The sequence below is a fragment of the Citrus sinensis genome, chromosome 4 (genome assembly GCF_022201045.2).
Source record: "Citrus sinensis cultivar Valencia sweet orange chromosome 4, DVS_A1.0, whole genome shotgun sequence".
Lineage (NCBI taxonomy): Eukaryota > Viridiplantae > Streptophyta > Magnoliopsida > Sapindales > Rutaceae > Citrus > Citrus sinensis.
Window position 1 is genome coordinate 18,246,757 of NC_068559.1, and position 15,530 is coordinate 18,262,286.

The window sequence follows — 15,530 nt, forward strand, 5'->3', positions numbered from 1 at the left end:
AAAGTTCTGTCACAAAGGCAATAAAAGCTTAAGGAGTCTGGGTTTTAAGTGGGACCATTGTGACCCCTCCAGTCTTTCCTGGGAACTTTCCTGGTGTGCATCATCACACATACTCAGAACTATTCAAGGTGGTACACTAACTTGTGTACAACATTTATCAACAAAATGGCGGCAAAGTATGAAATTGAGAAGTTTAACGGAAATAATTTTTCGTTGTGGAAAATGAAGATGAAAGCTGTATTAAGGAAAAATAATTGTTTGGCAGCAATTGAAGAAAGGCCCATGGAGATAACTGATGACAAGTTGAATAAGGTAGACGGCAACGCCATTTCTGATCTACACTTGGCACTTGTGGATGGAGTATTATCCAGTGTGGCAGAGAAAAATACAGCGAAGGAAATATGGGATACTCTCACAAAATTGTATGAGGCCAAGTCACTACACAACAAAATCTTCTTGAAGAGAAAACTCTATACTCTTCGAATGACGGAATCTACAATGGTGACCGACCACATCAACACATTGAAGACTCTATTTTCACAACTCACAATGTTGGGTCATAATATAGAGGAAAATGAACGTGCAGAGCTTCTACTTCAAAGTCTACCAGATTCGTATGATCAACTCATCATCAACCTGACGAACAACAATCCAGTGGAGAGTCTAGTTTTCGACGATGTTACAACCTCCGTATTAAATGAGGAGAGCAGGCGGAAAAATAAGGAAAACAGACAAGCAAGTTCGCAGCAAGCGGAGGCGCTATCGGTGACGAGAGGGAGATCAACGGAACGTGGCCCCAGTGGGAGTCAAAATCAGGGTAGATCAAAATTCAGGAGTAAGAAAAATGTTAAATGCTACAAATGTGGCAAGAAAGGGCACGTCAAGAAAGAATGTTGGAGTAACCAGAAGAGAAAAGAGGGAAAAGAACCTGAGTCATCAAATGCTCAGGGTTGTGTAGCAAGTACTTCAGATGATGGCGAAATTCTTTACAGCGAGGCAACAACTGTTTCAGAAGGCAGAAAACGATTGTCTGATGTCTGGCTTATAGACTCAGGAGCTACCTGGCACATGACCTCTCGGAGAAAATGGTTCCACACATATGAACCTATCTCAGGAGGATCTGTATATATGGGAGATGATCATGCCTTGGAGATCGCTGGTATTGGTACTATCAAAATAAAAATGTTTGATGGTACAATTCGCACAATTGGAGAGGTACGACATGTCAATGGCTTGAAGAAAAATCTATTGTCTTTGGGACACATGGATAGTCATGGGTACAAAACTCATGTGGAGAATGGAATTATGAAGATCGTTAAAGGCGCGCTTGTATTGATGAAAGCAGAAAAGATCGGTGCTAATCTATTCATGCTTAGAGGAGAAACACTACAGGAGGCTAATGCGTGTGTCGCGTCAAATGGAGAAGAATCAACGATGATGTGTCATCTCAAACTTGGCCACATGTCAGAACAAGGCTTGAAGATTCTCTCTGAGCGAAAATTACTTCCGGGGTTCAAATCGGTAAGTTTACCATTTTGCGAGCATTGTGTTATAAGTAAGCAGCATAGATTAAAATTCAATAGATCTATTGCTAGAAGCAAATGCATTTTAGACTTGATTCATTCTGATGTTTGGGAATCACCGGATATATCCATGGGAGGTGCAAAGTACATAGTGACTTTCATTGATGATTATTCTAGAAGATGTTGGGTGTATCCAATTAAGAAAAAGTCAGATGTATTTTCTGTGTTTAAAGAATACAAAGCGCGGGTGGAACTTGAATCTGGTAAAAGGATCAAGTGCTTGAGGACGGATAATGGTGGAGAGTATACAGGCGACGAGTTTCTTGCTTTCTGTAAGCAAGAAGGTATTCAGAGGCAGTTCATGGTGGCATACACTCCTCAACAAAACGGAGTGGCAGAGCGGATAAACAGAACTCTTACAGAAAGAATAAGAGCTATGTTGAGGACTGCTGGTCTACCCAATTCATTCTGGGCAGAAGCAGCCAAAACTGCTTGTTATATAGTAAATCGATCACCATCTACAGCGATAGAGATGTGGACTGGAAAGACAGCTGATTATTCCTACCTACATGCATTTGGATGTCCTGTGTACGTGATGTACAATGCCCAAGAAAGAACAAAGTTGGATCCAAAATCTAGAAGATGTATCTTCTTGGGGTATGCTGATGGAGTAAAGGGGTATCGTCTGTGGGACCCCACTGCCCACAAGATCGTCATCAGCAGAGATGTTATTTTTGTAGAAGATCAACTGTAAATGAAAGATGGAGATGATGGCACTGTAAAAGAAAAGTCAGAGATTGTGCCGGTATATGTAGAAAATAATCCAGAAGATTCAGATTCTTCTGAAGCAGCACCAGAGCACGAGGAACAAGAACCAGTCGAGTCCGAGGCTCTAGAAGTTCGTCGATCAACTCGTGAGAGACGACCGCCGGCGTGGCACTCGGAGTATATCACAGAGATCAACGTTGCATACTGTCTTCTAACAGAGGATGGAGAGCCTTCAACTTTCCATGAAGCTTTAAACAGCTCAGATGTTGCTTTGTGGATGACAGCAATGCAGGAAGAAATTGAAACTCTACACAAGAACAAGACATGGGAACTTGTACCACTACCACATGGAAGAAAAGCCATTGGAAACAAATGGGTCTACAAGATCAAGCGTGATGGCAATGACCAAGTGGAGCGGTATCGTGCAAGATTGGTGGTGAAAGGATATGCTCAGAAAGAAGGCATTGACTTCAACGAGATATTTTCGCCCATGGTTCGACTCACAACAGTCAGAATAGTCTTGGCAATGTGTGCTACATTTGACCTACATCTAGAGCAGTTAGATGTGAAAACTGTATTTCTTCATGGAGAACTTGAAGAAGAAATATATATGCTCCAACCAGAAGGTTTTGCAGAAACAGGAAAGGAGAACTTGGTTTGCAAGTTGAACAAATCTCTATACGGTCTCAAACAGGCGCCGAGGTGTTGGTATAAGAGATTTGATTCATTCATCATGAGCCTTGGATACAACAGACTCAGTTCAGACCATTGTGCATATTACAAGAGGTTTGAAGATAATGATTTCATCATTTTGCTGTTGTATGTGGATGACATGTTGGTAGCAAATCCCAACAAAGATCGAATCCAAGAATTGAAGGCACATTTGGCTAGGGAGTTTGAAATGAAGGACTTGGGACCAGCAAACAAGATTCTAGGGATGCAAATTCACCGAGACAGAAATAACAGGAAGATTTGGCTTTCACAGAAGAATTACTTGAAGAAAATCTTGCGGCGCTTCAACATGCAAGATTGTAAGTCAATTTCTACCCCACTTCCTGTTAATTTCAAATTATCCTCAAGTATGTGTCCTAGCAATGAAACAGAGAGGAAGGAGATGTCTCGAGTACCGTATGCATCAGCAGTGTGAAGTTTAATGTTCGCTATGATATGTACAAGACCGGACATTGCACAAGCAGTGGGAGCAGTCAGTCGATACATGGCGAATCCTGGAGGAGAGCATTGGATAACTGTGAAGAGGATTCTGAGATACATCAGAGGAACCTCAGATGTTGCATTATGTTATGGAGGATCAAAGTTTACTGTCAGGGGCTATGTGGATTCAGATTTTGCAGGAGACCTTGATAAAAGGAAATCCACTACTGGTTATGTGTTTGCACTTGCGGGAGTAGCTGTAAGCTGGGTTTCGAAACTGCAGACCGTTGTGGCATTATCTACAACAGAAGCAGAATACATGGCAGCTACACAAGCTTACAAGGAAGCTATTTGGATACAAAGATTATTGGAGGAGCTCGGGCACAAACAACAGAAAATTCCTGTGTTTTGTGACAGTCAGAGTGTCTTGCACATTGCAAGGAATCCAGCCTTTCATTCAAGGACAAAGCACATAGGAGTTCAGCATCACTTCGTTCAAGAAGTAGTGGAAGATGGAAGTGTGGATTTGCAGAAAATCCATACGAAGGAGAACCTAGCAGATGTTTTGACCAAGCCAATAAATGCTGACAAGTTTATCTGGAGTAGATCCTCTTGTGGCCTAGCAGCAACGTAGGCAACATGATTATGGCGAAACAGAAAGGATGGTGTGGAGATTGATTGATTCTCAATCTAATCTCCAAGTGGGAGAATGTCAAATTTGGCTGCATCTAGAAGCTACTGCATCTAGAACCCTTGAATAAGCAAAGTTGGCTTTGACAGCCGGCCAAAGAAAATGTTGAAGAATTTGGCAGCAGCAAATTTGGAATGAAGAAAAAAGAAGAAAGAAAAAAATAGAAGAATGAAGACGGTGGTAAAAATAATAATTTAATAGCCATTTTTTTGCTATAAAAGGCAGAGCTCCTCATTTCATTTTGTATTCAATTCCATCGAGAGAAATCTTTCTTTCTTTGAGTGTTGAGAGTTTTCAAGAGTTTAATAAACTCTTGCGTGTCTAGTGAGTGAGAGATTGGGTGTATTGGGGTTTTGGGTAGTGAGCTAAAATCTTACAATACTTGTAATCCTTATTTCACTAGTAAAATATTTCCTTCTGTCTTCGCCCGTGGATGTAGGCTAAAAGCCGAACCACGTAATTTTCGGTGACCTCTATTGTGCTTGTTCTTTATTTTATTTCCAATTTTATTTTAGTTGCGGTCCTGCTGCACCCACCAATTTCCTAACAGTTACATCTTTGTTTGCGTTTGACAGTGGGCAACAATCAATGTCAAGTAGTGTTGTTGAAAACTTCTCTAAACCACTTCTATGCACTTCAGCCCCTGTCGCCATCAAAAGTTGCAACGAAATATTGAGAAGGTAAGAACGCTCAATATGCAGGGGAAGAAGGAAAAAGAGAGGATCTCTTGGTTGCTGGGCCAAATTACAAGAAAACCTACATGACTCTGAAGAAGCCAGTATCTTCTGCCATTGGCATGCCTTTTTTTAGAGCCTAAGGGATCTTAAATAAATGGAAATTTAAAGTACATAAAATGTCATATATTTCTATTGAATAGATTGTATTTACACATTTTAAGCAATAGTCGGCAACATTGATCATTTTCGAATTTCTAAAAACTGGAGTGTGACAACAAGAGTAATTAAAAAAAAAAAGACAAATAGTGTTGTACACAACCATAAAACGATTCTTATTTTTGCCATAAAGCAATTCTTTTTTATGTTGGTGATTACTGCACAAGCAATGATAGATATTGTTTGTTTGTTGCCTCCATGAAGAATTTGTATAATTTTCATCTTGAATCAAAGGTTGAGACATTGTTAAACGGTGTAAAATAGGTTGAAAAAGGTCTAGTAGTTACTAATTGTGCTGTAATAAATTTCTTTTTGAAAAAAAAAATAAGAATGATGAATATGTGTTGTAACTATTTTTTTAGAATCATATTCATAAACAAAATCTTCAGTTTAATGGGAAAAATAAACATTTATTAAGGGTTTATAAATGAATTTAATGGGTTTAATAAGTAAAAATAGTATCGTTATAAAAAAAATGGGTTTAATAAGAGTATATTGGGTATTTATATAGGTTTATTGAGTAAAATTTAAACTTTTAAATTTTAAATGTGAGTTTATTTAGTAAATAAGTTTAATGAGTAATTTAGTGGGTTCAAATAACCTCACCCAATTTAAACCATTCAACCACAAATTTATAAATATTTCAAGGGAGATTGTCAATTACCCCCTTATTATTTGTAGTATGTACCAATTACCTCCCTACTATTTCTTTAATACTCCATCATCCTCTGACCATTACCTTTGTTATTGTTTAAATTTCCTTTAAAGGGTAAAATTGTATTTGCTGTTGAAGCAAGTTCTGTGTTAGATTTAATGGGCAACTCATATATAGACAAAATGCTGGGTGCCATGCACCAAGTGCATGGTAGTTGGACCCGTAAATTTTTTATAAATAAATTTTTCTGAGATATGGTAGATTTACAAAAATTGTGGAGTGCAAATATTCTCATTTTTTTTTCTAATTTGTTTCCTTTTATTATAATAAAAGTATAAAAGTTTTACTGATAATGAAATTTGAACTCAAAACTCAAGCCTATTATATAATAAATAAAAATTAGATAAATTATAGGATTTCTAATAACTTTTTTCAGATTTAGCTTAGCTATCTAAATGTTTTAGATGGCTGTTACCTTAGCTGTAGCATGACCTTTTTTTTTTATGATGACGTAGACGAAAAAGTCGGGTAAAGATTGAGTGGGATCTATGAGGTTGGTTATAGTAAGGCCTGACTGGAAAACTTTGTTGCTTCTATCCGGGAAAATATAATTTAAAGAGTAATGATACAGCCACAAACTCTTATACAAACTTATTTTGTACAAACTGACGTGGCATGATAAAATTGGTTGAATGAAAATATAAATTAATAAAAACAAATCATGTGGGCCAAGTGATATTTAATTCAACCAATCTTATCATGTCACGTCAGTTTGTACAAAATAAGTTTGTACAATAGTTTGTGGCTGTATCATTACTCTAATTTAAAACCTGAGGCTATTTGAACTCATCAATTTCTTCTTTTTTCTTTATTTTTTAATTAAAATATTTATTTTCAAATTAATTTTGATAAAATTACCTAATTAATCATATTATCTCTCTCTCTCTCTAAATTCTTGGTCACCTCTAACCAATTCCTTCGATTTTCTGGTATGTAAATGAATAATCGAAATTAATTAATTTGCCTATAGGCTACAACCAATATCAGATCAATGCTCAGTGGCTCACTGCTCCTTGGGTCTGCTTGCTTTGCTTAGAAATTTTAGAGTCTGAATTACGAAATTCGCAAACCATTTGGCTCACAGATTTTATTCAAAAGCTCTTTGAACAGGAGCATAATAATAATAACCACTCTCTCTTCTTCAATTTATGGGAAGAAACCCACCATGTAAAAATGAGTATCAAGAATTTTAAATAACCATGAAAACTTTAATTTTTTTTATTTTTCTTATAAGCCTGTGTAAAGTTTCTGAGCGAATTCTATTCGAAAATAAAATTTAAAAAAAATCTGAATTCAAATGCCACAGAATAAAATGCAGTGGAATTTATGAAGGAAAAGAATCCATGGCAGAGAGTGAAACAGTAAGTTTTTAATTTTCAAGAAGTGATATAGAGAGAGAGAACAAGCATACTTAGAAAGAGAAGGAACTTAGTGGCAATTTAGCCAATTTGAAAAAAAATTACATTTACATAACATAAAACCAAGAATAATAAAAAAACTTAACAAACAATATTACACGAAGTGATAACAAAAATTGAATTCAAATTTGATAACGACTTAAACCTAATTTATAATTTAAAATAATATAACATTAATTAATAAAAATATTCATTTCAATTAAAATAGAACAAAATATTATTAAATTTAATGTTGTTTAATTCAAATTTATTTATTTGGATAATTGATAGTAGCATAATTCTAATAACTTTTGCTTATAAAATTTGAACCATACTTTTTGTTCAATTTTTCACGTACCATATTTTGACTCATCGTAAATTATGTTGTGACTACAAATGTAGACCCAACCCCACCAACAGACGCGTTGTATCCTTGACAAAGAGTGCTCATGTCCTGCATTCTCTGAATACATGTCACGTGTCCATAGCTCGTGTCGATCCATTAGACGTCTCTAAACCAACACTCCTGATTTATATAAGTAAACTACAAACAGTTCAAAGGTCCAAAGTTTTCATAAATAAAAGAGTCACAAGAAAATTGTCTCCCAAGTGTAGGGTGTTTTTTTTTTTTAAAGGAAACTTCCATTAAAACGAAGAAGAAAAAAGATACATCAATTGTGAAGGGTAAGACCCCATCCAAACAACATTTTCACATTTCTCTAATGCTAACTTAGCTAGAGAGTGGGCAATGGCATTACGAGATCTATGAGTATACTTAATGCTAACTAGCTCAAAGTTCCTCATTAAGTTTTGAATCTCCGAAATTATCCAAAAGATCTCAAAATTGCTGCCTTGCTTGAATTGCCTTTAAGAAGTTTAAAAGTAATTTTAAAAAATTAAAAATTAATTTTAGTGTTTACTGATAATAAAAATATAGATTTTGAAAAATAAGAAAGAAATAATTTTTTAAAATTTAATTTTAAGAATCAAGTTTGTACTTAAGACAATTCCATATATTCTCATATATATTATGAAGAATCTAAAATTATCATTACTAATTAGGAAATAAAATCATTAAATTTAAAGAGATTATTATTGTTACCAATTATATTGAGATAACAAACTAAAAAAAATAAAATTAAAAATATAAAATATTTATTTTAGTTATCAATTATTATATACACACAATTAAAAATAACTTTATATATGTGTGTGTAAAAATAATTTTTATATGTATAAATAAATTTTATTTAACGTTATATTCAATTCAGTCATTTATATTCTTATAACAATTTAATAGTAAGATTTATTAACTGCTTTTAAAACTCATAGTACATTTAAAAATAAATTTTTAATTGATTCTCTTTACAGCTAATTATTTTAATAGTACAACTAATAAGAATTATTTTAAAAGCTGCAGTATTACCAAATTATTCCTTAAAATACTTAATTAGAATGGAAACTATAAATACAACATTAGCTGGAATTCAAAATCTTGGATTACAATTTGTCTACAAGCATTATCGTCTCTGACATCCCATAAAATTGGAATGATGCAAAGAAGATTAGCATAGCCCACGCCCAAGAATGACAAGTACAAATATAAAATTGGTTCAAAATTCTTCATATCACCGTCTTAAATGAAATGAAGAGTCTAGAACTAGTGTGTGTGTCCATATATATACACACACCCCTTGATTCTAATTTCTAAATGAAATAACGGATTAGAATCAGTGGTGAGAATAACCACTTAGAACTTCATTTCAATTAAGTTTCTAACATCAGCAGTAGCGCAGCCCCTATATAAATAATCACTTACGAGCTTAAATAAAATGAACGGACTAAAATCAACAATAGCATAGGAGAGTAACCACTTTGAGGATAAAAAATGTGCCTAATTAGTTTTCGAAAGCCTGTAAACGTGGGTACTGTTTTTGAAGCTCCTGATATGACAGGATTTCATTTTCTTGCCGAGGGATCCACAGCACTTTTATTCCCTGTATGCATGAAAGCCAGAAACATATAAAATAAATGTAAAATTACCAAAACCTACAAAACAAGTCCGAACAAAAGATAACAATAGTAATAATAAAATAAAAAGAAACTATCACAATATATTCAATACCCGTATTTGGACAAAGGGCCAAGAACACAAGAAATCAAACACCCTCAAGGCCCACTTTACATCACGCTGGGAATAGACGTTGAGGATAAGAAAACCAAAAAACGATCCTTTAAGTGCAAGTAAGATTGTTACCTGAGATGAAAGGGTATTTGTATGACCAGTATGATAGCGAGATAATGAATCAATATTCAATAAGATGCTTACCACCACTTGTGTATCCGTGAACTGATGATTAACTTGATGCATTGTCGTGGTTTCATTTTCCAGCAGCCCTGTGTCGTTTAACTTAAACTCAAGCGCCTCTTCATTAAATTTTAAGATCCGCTCATTTTCTAGAAGTTGATTGAAGTGCTTTTCTGCACTTTTCATCCTAAAAAAAACCGCCTCTACAAAAATATCACATAATTAAATCCAATAACTCGGACTACCAAGAAAAGGAATGATGAATTAGATAGAAAAAAAAAAAAATTAGTTAGCGATATAATCGAATAGATAGATGAAATAAAATAAAATAAACATCCAGCGAATACACTTGCTGCTCCATTTACAAAAAATACCTGAACTCAACTAATCAGCAGAGTCACAGAAAACGATTACATATGTATGTATTGTGAACATTATTTGGTTTGCATGGTTTTATTTTGTTAAATCCGGCCAGATAATCTTACTGAGATAAGGGCTTTATATATTTGAGACAAAATAATTAATTCTACATACTTACACATGAATAACCGGATTTCCAACATTCGGAATGCTGAAGCAAACAAGTTGTTGTCTCTACATCCACATTAAAAGAAAAAAAAAGATAATAATATATGCAGTAATTTTATGCTGATAGATTGCATTTATGCTAAATAATAAAAGGAAAAAATCATAGTAATATACAAGGAGCCAATGATTGTGTGACGTGATAAAATTAAATTTAATATACCTATCACTGCATAGTGATTTATTTCAAAACAAATATACACATGACAAAATATTTTTTAGTTGTTGTGGTGATACCTAATATCTCTATCTAATGTATCGTAGAATTTCTCTAATTTAGTGCTATTATTTTTAAGAATGATGATAAGAAAGATTCCCAAAAAGTATCTTAAACTATTAATTTGATGATTAACTCCAAGGACTAAATTATAAAATTATCAATAGAAGTTATAACAAAACCATTATTAAAAATGTAGCTTAATTTACCCCGCAATAGACGTGCGAAACCATCTCTGGTGGATGTATCAACAGTTTTTGAAATCCGATCAAGTTCATTTTGAAGACGTGGTCCATTAACACACAACCCGACCTATATAAGAAAAAGGCAAACGGTTCGTAAAAACGAGTCAATTAAGAAACTTAGAATTCAAAGTATACAGACATATATTTCCACATACCTGGAGCTTGATAACGCTTGTAAAATTTTCTTTAGATTCGAAGGAGGAACGGTGCCGCAAATCAATTATCCGCGGCCATAATATAGAAAAGGAGCGGCCACCCATTTCACCCATGGAAATAGCCAAGACAGAGACACGACTACACATCGTCATTAGCAGCACCAGCATTAAAGTCTGAATTAGGGTTTTTGATGTTTTAGTAATAATTGTAGAAGCATCTGGGATTGCTGTTTTTGTTAATTAAACTTAAAGGCCATATATTGAGAAAGCTTTTATCTCTGACGGTAGCGAGCTTGTAAGAGGTTATTGTGCTAAATTTAGCGGATTTTATGAAGCAAAAATTGCAAGGAAAGTTCTGTACCGGCCGCCTTGACACTAACGATGGGTATGATTTGATCAGTACTGAAGTTGCTGCCATATGAGACGACTATCAAATCAATTTTTTTTTTTTTTTTCGTCCGGAGGCTGCATACAAGCGGGATTTTATTAATCCTCTCTCGGCTGTATGAAGATGGAAAGGCAGCTAGCCAGGGTTTAAGAAAATTAGAAGGAAAGGGCGCTATATGCAGACCTAGAAAAGTGTGTTGATCAACCGGACCAAAATCAGGTTATTGTGAAAAAAATAATAATAACATTAATAACAAATAAATACGAATAAATAAATAAATAAAATTGTTGATACTTGATCGAATGAGGTTTTTTTTTCCAGATTTATTAAAAAATTAAATGCAACTTTAATATACATATACATATGTGTGTATATTCTCAACTTATTATTCTTCAAAACATAATATGTGTATATCTATTTTGTATTTATTTTTCAATTAATTCTGAAAATTTTTCAGAATTAATTGGAAAATCATAACCATTTCCTTACTTTTTCTACTATTTTACATTTAGTTTTTCAATTAACTATGATTAAAAAAATTATTCAATTAACTAAATAAAAGTTTTCATATTCTCAAAATTAGACAACCATCAAGGTTAAAAAGGTAAGATTAACGAAAATTAAACACTCATGGAGGTTTGGATGTGCTTTAAATAAAGAGGGTCGGTTTCAACTAAACATCAGGAAAGATTTTGCTCTTTTTTCCTATCGATTAGTCCATCTTGTAAAACAATATTATAATTGAGACTTATATGTTGGGTCATATTTAAAAAATATTATTTGTTGGGAAAGGGACTCACAAAAGCAACTGCAAATTAAGCGAATACAAAATTTTTTTCCTCTTTGTGTGATTAAAATAGGATGTGCACCACAAACAAATAGGCAAAAAAATAAACCAACAAATCCAAAGCAATAAATCAATCATAAGAGACACCGATTTTTACGTAGAAAACCTAAATCAGGAAAAATCACGGGACCGTAGTCCAATATAAACTTTCACTATATTAATGGGATTACAACACAAATTTTTCTCCAGGTAACACTAGAGGCTAACAACATCAAGATTCTCAACAATCTTGGCTTACAATAAGAGATCTAATATCTATTTCTCTAACAAGTGAGTATTTCAAATAACAACTATCGAGAAAATAAAGTACAGATCAACACTAATAGAAATGTAGCGGGCGATATCAGGAACTTACCCTCCAAATTTGTGAGAAATCAGAGTTAAAATCATATTCTGATCGTTTAATCAAATATTGAAACCCAAAGAAATACCTTTGTCTTTCTCTCTTGCAACATCTTCTCAATTCGTGAAATGGCTATAGCTCTCGTGATTCTTCATTTATTTCCATTATATATTTTCTACTTAATTACTTCGAAGTCCAAAATTTTGCAATAATTACACATCAAGTAAATTATTTTGGACTTTGGACTTTTTGGTCCACCGAAGTGAGATGGACCCTATAAATCTCCCCCTTCATCTTATCTGAGGGGCACCACCAAGCCCACTCTCTTTTTACAGCTTTCCAGCTTCTCCTTGGACAATGACTTTGTCATCATATCTGACTCATTCTTCGTTGTATGAATTTTCTCAAGCTGCAATTGTTTCTCCTCAAGCATGTCTCCTATCCAATGATACCTCACATTAATTTGCTTCGATTTCGAATGATATATTGAATTCTTTGCCAAGTGAATGGCACTTTGATTGTTGTAGTACACAACATAATTGTCTTGTTTAACACCCAACTCTAGTAGAAAATTCTTCATCCATAAGGTTTCTTTGCAACTTTCAATTATTGGAATACACTCTGCTTCTGTGATAGACAAAGCAGCACACTACTGAAGTCTGAACTGCTATAAGACTACTCCCCCTGTAAAGGTGAGTAAATATCCTGATAGAGATTTTCTAGAATTAACATCTCCTACTATATCTGCATCTGTGTATACTTATAACATAGGTTTGTCACCACAAAAATATAAACATGCTTTGGAAGTGCCTCTGAGATATCTAAGAATCAGTTTCACTGCTATCTAGTGTTCTTTGCCCAGATTGGAAAGAAATTGACTGACTACACCAATTGCATGAGCAATATTTGGTCTTGTACAAACCATGACGTACATCAAACTACCAACTACTAAAGTATAAGAAACTCGTTTCATCTTTCGTTTCTCTTTCTCACTTGTAGGACAATGCTCGAAACTAACCTTGAAATGGCCCGCAAGTGGAGAACAAACAACAGATTTTACATTGCTCATGTTAAATCTTTCAAGAACCCTTTCAACATATGCTTTTTAAGATAACCATAACTTTCTAGATTTTTTATCGCGGGAAATATTCATGCCAAGAATTTGTTTTAACGATCCCAAGTTCTTCATTACAAAAGACTTGCTAAGCTCTCTTTTCAGATTGTCAATCTTACTTGTATTTTCGCCAACAATCAACATGTCATTCACATAAAGCAAACGAATGATTAAATCATTATCACCAAACTTCTTTACAAAAACACAATGGTAGCACATATTCTTATTAAAATCACGATTCTTTATGAAAGAATAAAATTTCTTGTACCACAGCCTTGGTGCCCGTTTTAGCCCATACAAACTTTTCTTCAACTTGCATACTTGTTCTTCTTTACCTTTGACACTAAACCCTTAGGTTGCTCCATGTATACTTTCTCTTCTAAGCCACTGTGTAAGAAAGCTATCTTTACATCAAGCTGTTCAATTTCCAAGTTCAAGTTAGTTGCTAATCTCATAACTACTCAGATATAAGACATATTAACCACATGAGAAAATATTTCTTCAAAGTCAACACCTTTCTTCTTATCGAAACCTTTCACAACCAATCTATCCTTATGCCGCTGTTGTAAGTTTTTTTCAGTCTTCAACCTATAAATTCATTTGTTCTTCAATGCCCTCTTTCTCTTAGACGGCTTTACAAAGTCATAAGTGTGGTTCTCATTCAAGAATTTCATCTTCTCTTACATGACTTTAACCCACTCATTTTGATGTTGGTGAGACATGACTTCTTCAAAATACTCTGCCTCCCCTTCATCTGTAAGCATCACATACTTTTATGGAGGATATCTAGTGGAAGGACGTTGTTATCTAGTGGATCTTCTCGATTATGGCTCTATTAGTAGTGCTAGTGGTTCTGAAAGAGCTTGCTCAATTGGTTCTGCTAGACCATCATTACTATCCTCTCCAGCTTCCCAATGATTATCATGAACAATAGGTGGAGAAATTAAAATTGGAATAATATCAATCTCTGGAGATGATTGAAACTCATTACTTTTCTCTTCATCACTAACTATTTGATCTTCAAGAAACGCAACATCTCTAGTTCATATTAATTTTCTTACTAATGGATCCCATAATCTATACCTAAATTTTTCATATCCATAGCCTAAGAAAATGAATTCCTTGGCTTTATCATCAAGTTTCGATCTTTCATCTTTAGGGATGTGAACATATACTTTATACCCAAACACTCTCAAGTGTTTATAAGAAACATCTTTCCTAATCCAAACTCTTTCAGATACATTGCCATCTAATGGAGCTGAAGAAGAAATATTAATCAAATTAAGCGCAGTGCGCATAGCCTCTGCCCATAATAATTTAAGCTTGGCATTAGAAAGCATACACCTAATCCTTTCTTCAAGTGTTCTGTTCATTCTTTCTGCAACACCATTCTACTAAGGGGTCTTTGGTACATTTTTCTCAAGTATGATTTCATGAGATCTGCAATATTACTTAAATGGTCTTCTGTATTCACCATCATTATCTGCCCTAACACATTTTAATTTTCTTCTTATCCCTATCTCAATATAAGCATAGAAGAACTTAAATATATTAAGCACCTGGTCTTTAAATTTCAAAGCCAAAGCCCACACTTTCCTTGAATAGTCATCAATAAAAGTCACAAAGTAAAGTGCATTTCCTATTGATCTACTTCACATCATGCAAACATCAATGTGAATCAAATTAAGAATATATGACTTTTTAGATTGAGAAAAACTTTTAAAAGCTATTCTATGTGTCTTTCCAATTAAACAATAAACATAAGTTTTGAGGGATGTACCTGCAACGCTTGGCAGAAATCCTTTTATGGCAAGAGTTTCTAACGCTTTCTCACCAATGTGACTAAGCCTTTTATGTCATGTCTTAATGTCAGAATCTTTTACAGCCACATTCACATCTTCTTTCTTGATCTTGGCTTATATTACGTAGAGAGTGTTCATTTTCTTTCCTTTACCCAACACTAAAAAGCCTTTGGTGAGCTTCCATTTTCTTTCATCAAATTGGTTAACCATCATCATTAAGTTTTTTTGTGGAGATCAAATTAAAGTGAATATCTGGTACATATATGACATTTTTAAGGAATAGCTTACATCCAACATTAGCTTCCAAGCAAATATCTCTCATGCCCACAATCTTGGATGCCCCTTCATTTCCCATCCAAACATGACCATAATCACCATTAATATAGG

General features: G+C 34.1%; 1 protein-coding gene and 1 pseudogene across 2 annotated transcripts; one reads left to right on the forward strand and one right to left on the reverse strand.

Annotated features, from left to right (window-relative positions):
• Positions 1-8,648: 8,648 nt before the first annotated feature.
• Positions 8,649-8,763, forward strand: LOC112499111 (U6 spliceosomal RNA; annotated as a pseudogene).
• A 261-nt stretch (positions 8,764-9,024) lies between these two features.
• On the reverse strand, positions 9,025-9,726 carry LOC127901738 (uncharacterized). Of its 2 annotated transcripts, XM_052439187.1 has the most exons (3): positions 9,469-9,726; positions 9,265-9,396; positions 9,025-9,136 (listed from the first exon to the last, which is right to left on the reverse strand). In XM_052439187.1, the coding sequence occupies exons 1-3, from the start codon at positions 9,631-9,633 to the stop codon at positions 9,038-9,040; spliced, it is 396 nt and encodes a 131-aa protein (XP_052295147.1). In that variant the 5' UTR covers positions 9,634-9,726; the 3' UTR covers positions 9,025-9,037. The 2 variants fall into 2 exon arrangements, 1 of the variants encoding a protein (XP_052295147.1); XR_008053992.1 differs by lacking the exon at positions 9,265-9,396.
• Positions 9,727-15,530: the final 5,804 nt, after the last annotated feature.

Coding starts and splice junctions, on each gene's coding strand:
- LOC127901738 (XM_052439187.1), bottom strand. CDS start 9,633: ATGAAAAGTGCAGAAAAGCACTTCAATCAACTTCTAGAAAATGAGCGG. Junction 9,397..9,468: donor TCACGGATACACAAGTGGTG/GTAAGCATCTTA, acceptor CTTTCATCTCAG/GTAACAATCTTACTTGCACT. Junction 9,137..9,264: donor GGCCCTTTGTCCAAATACGG/GTATTGAATATA, acceptor TCATGCATACAG/GGAATAAAAGTGCTGTGGAT.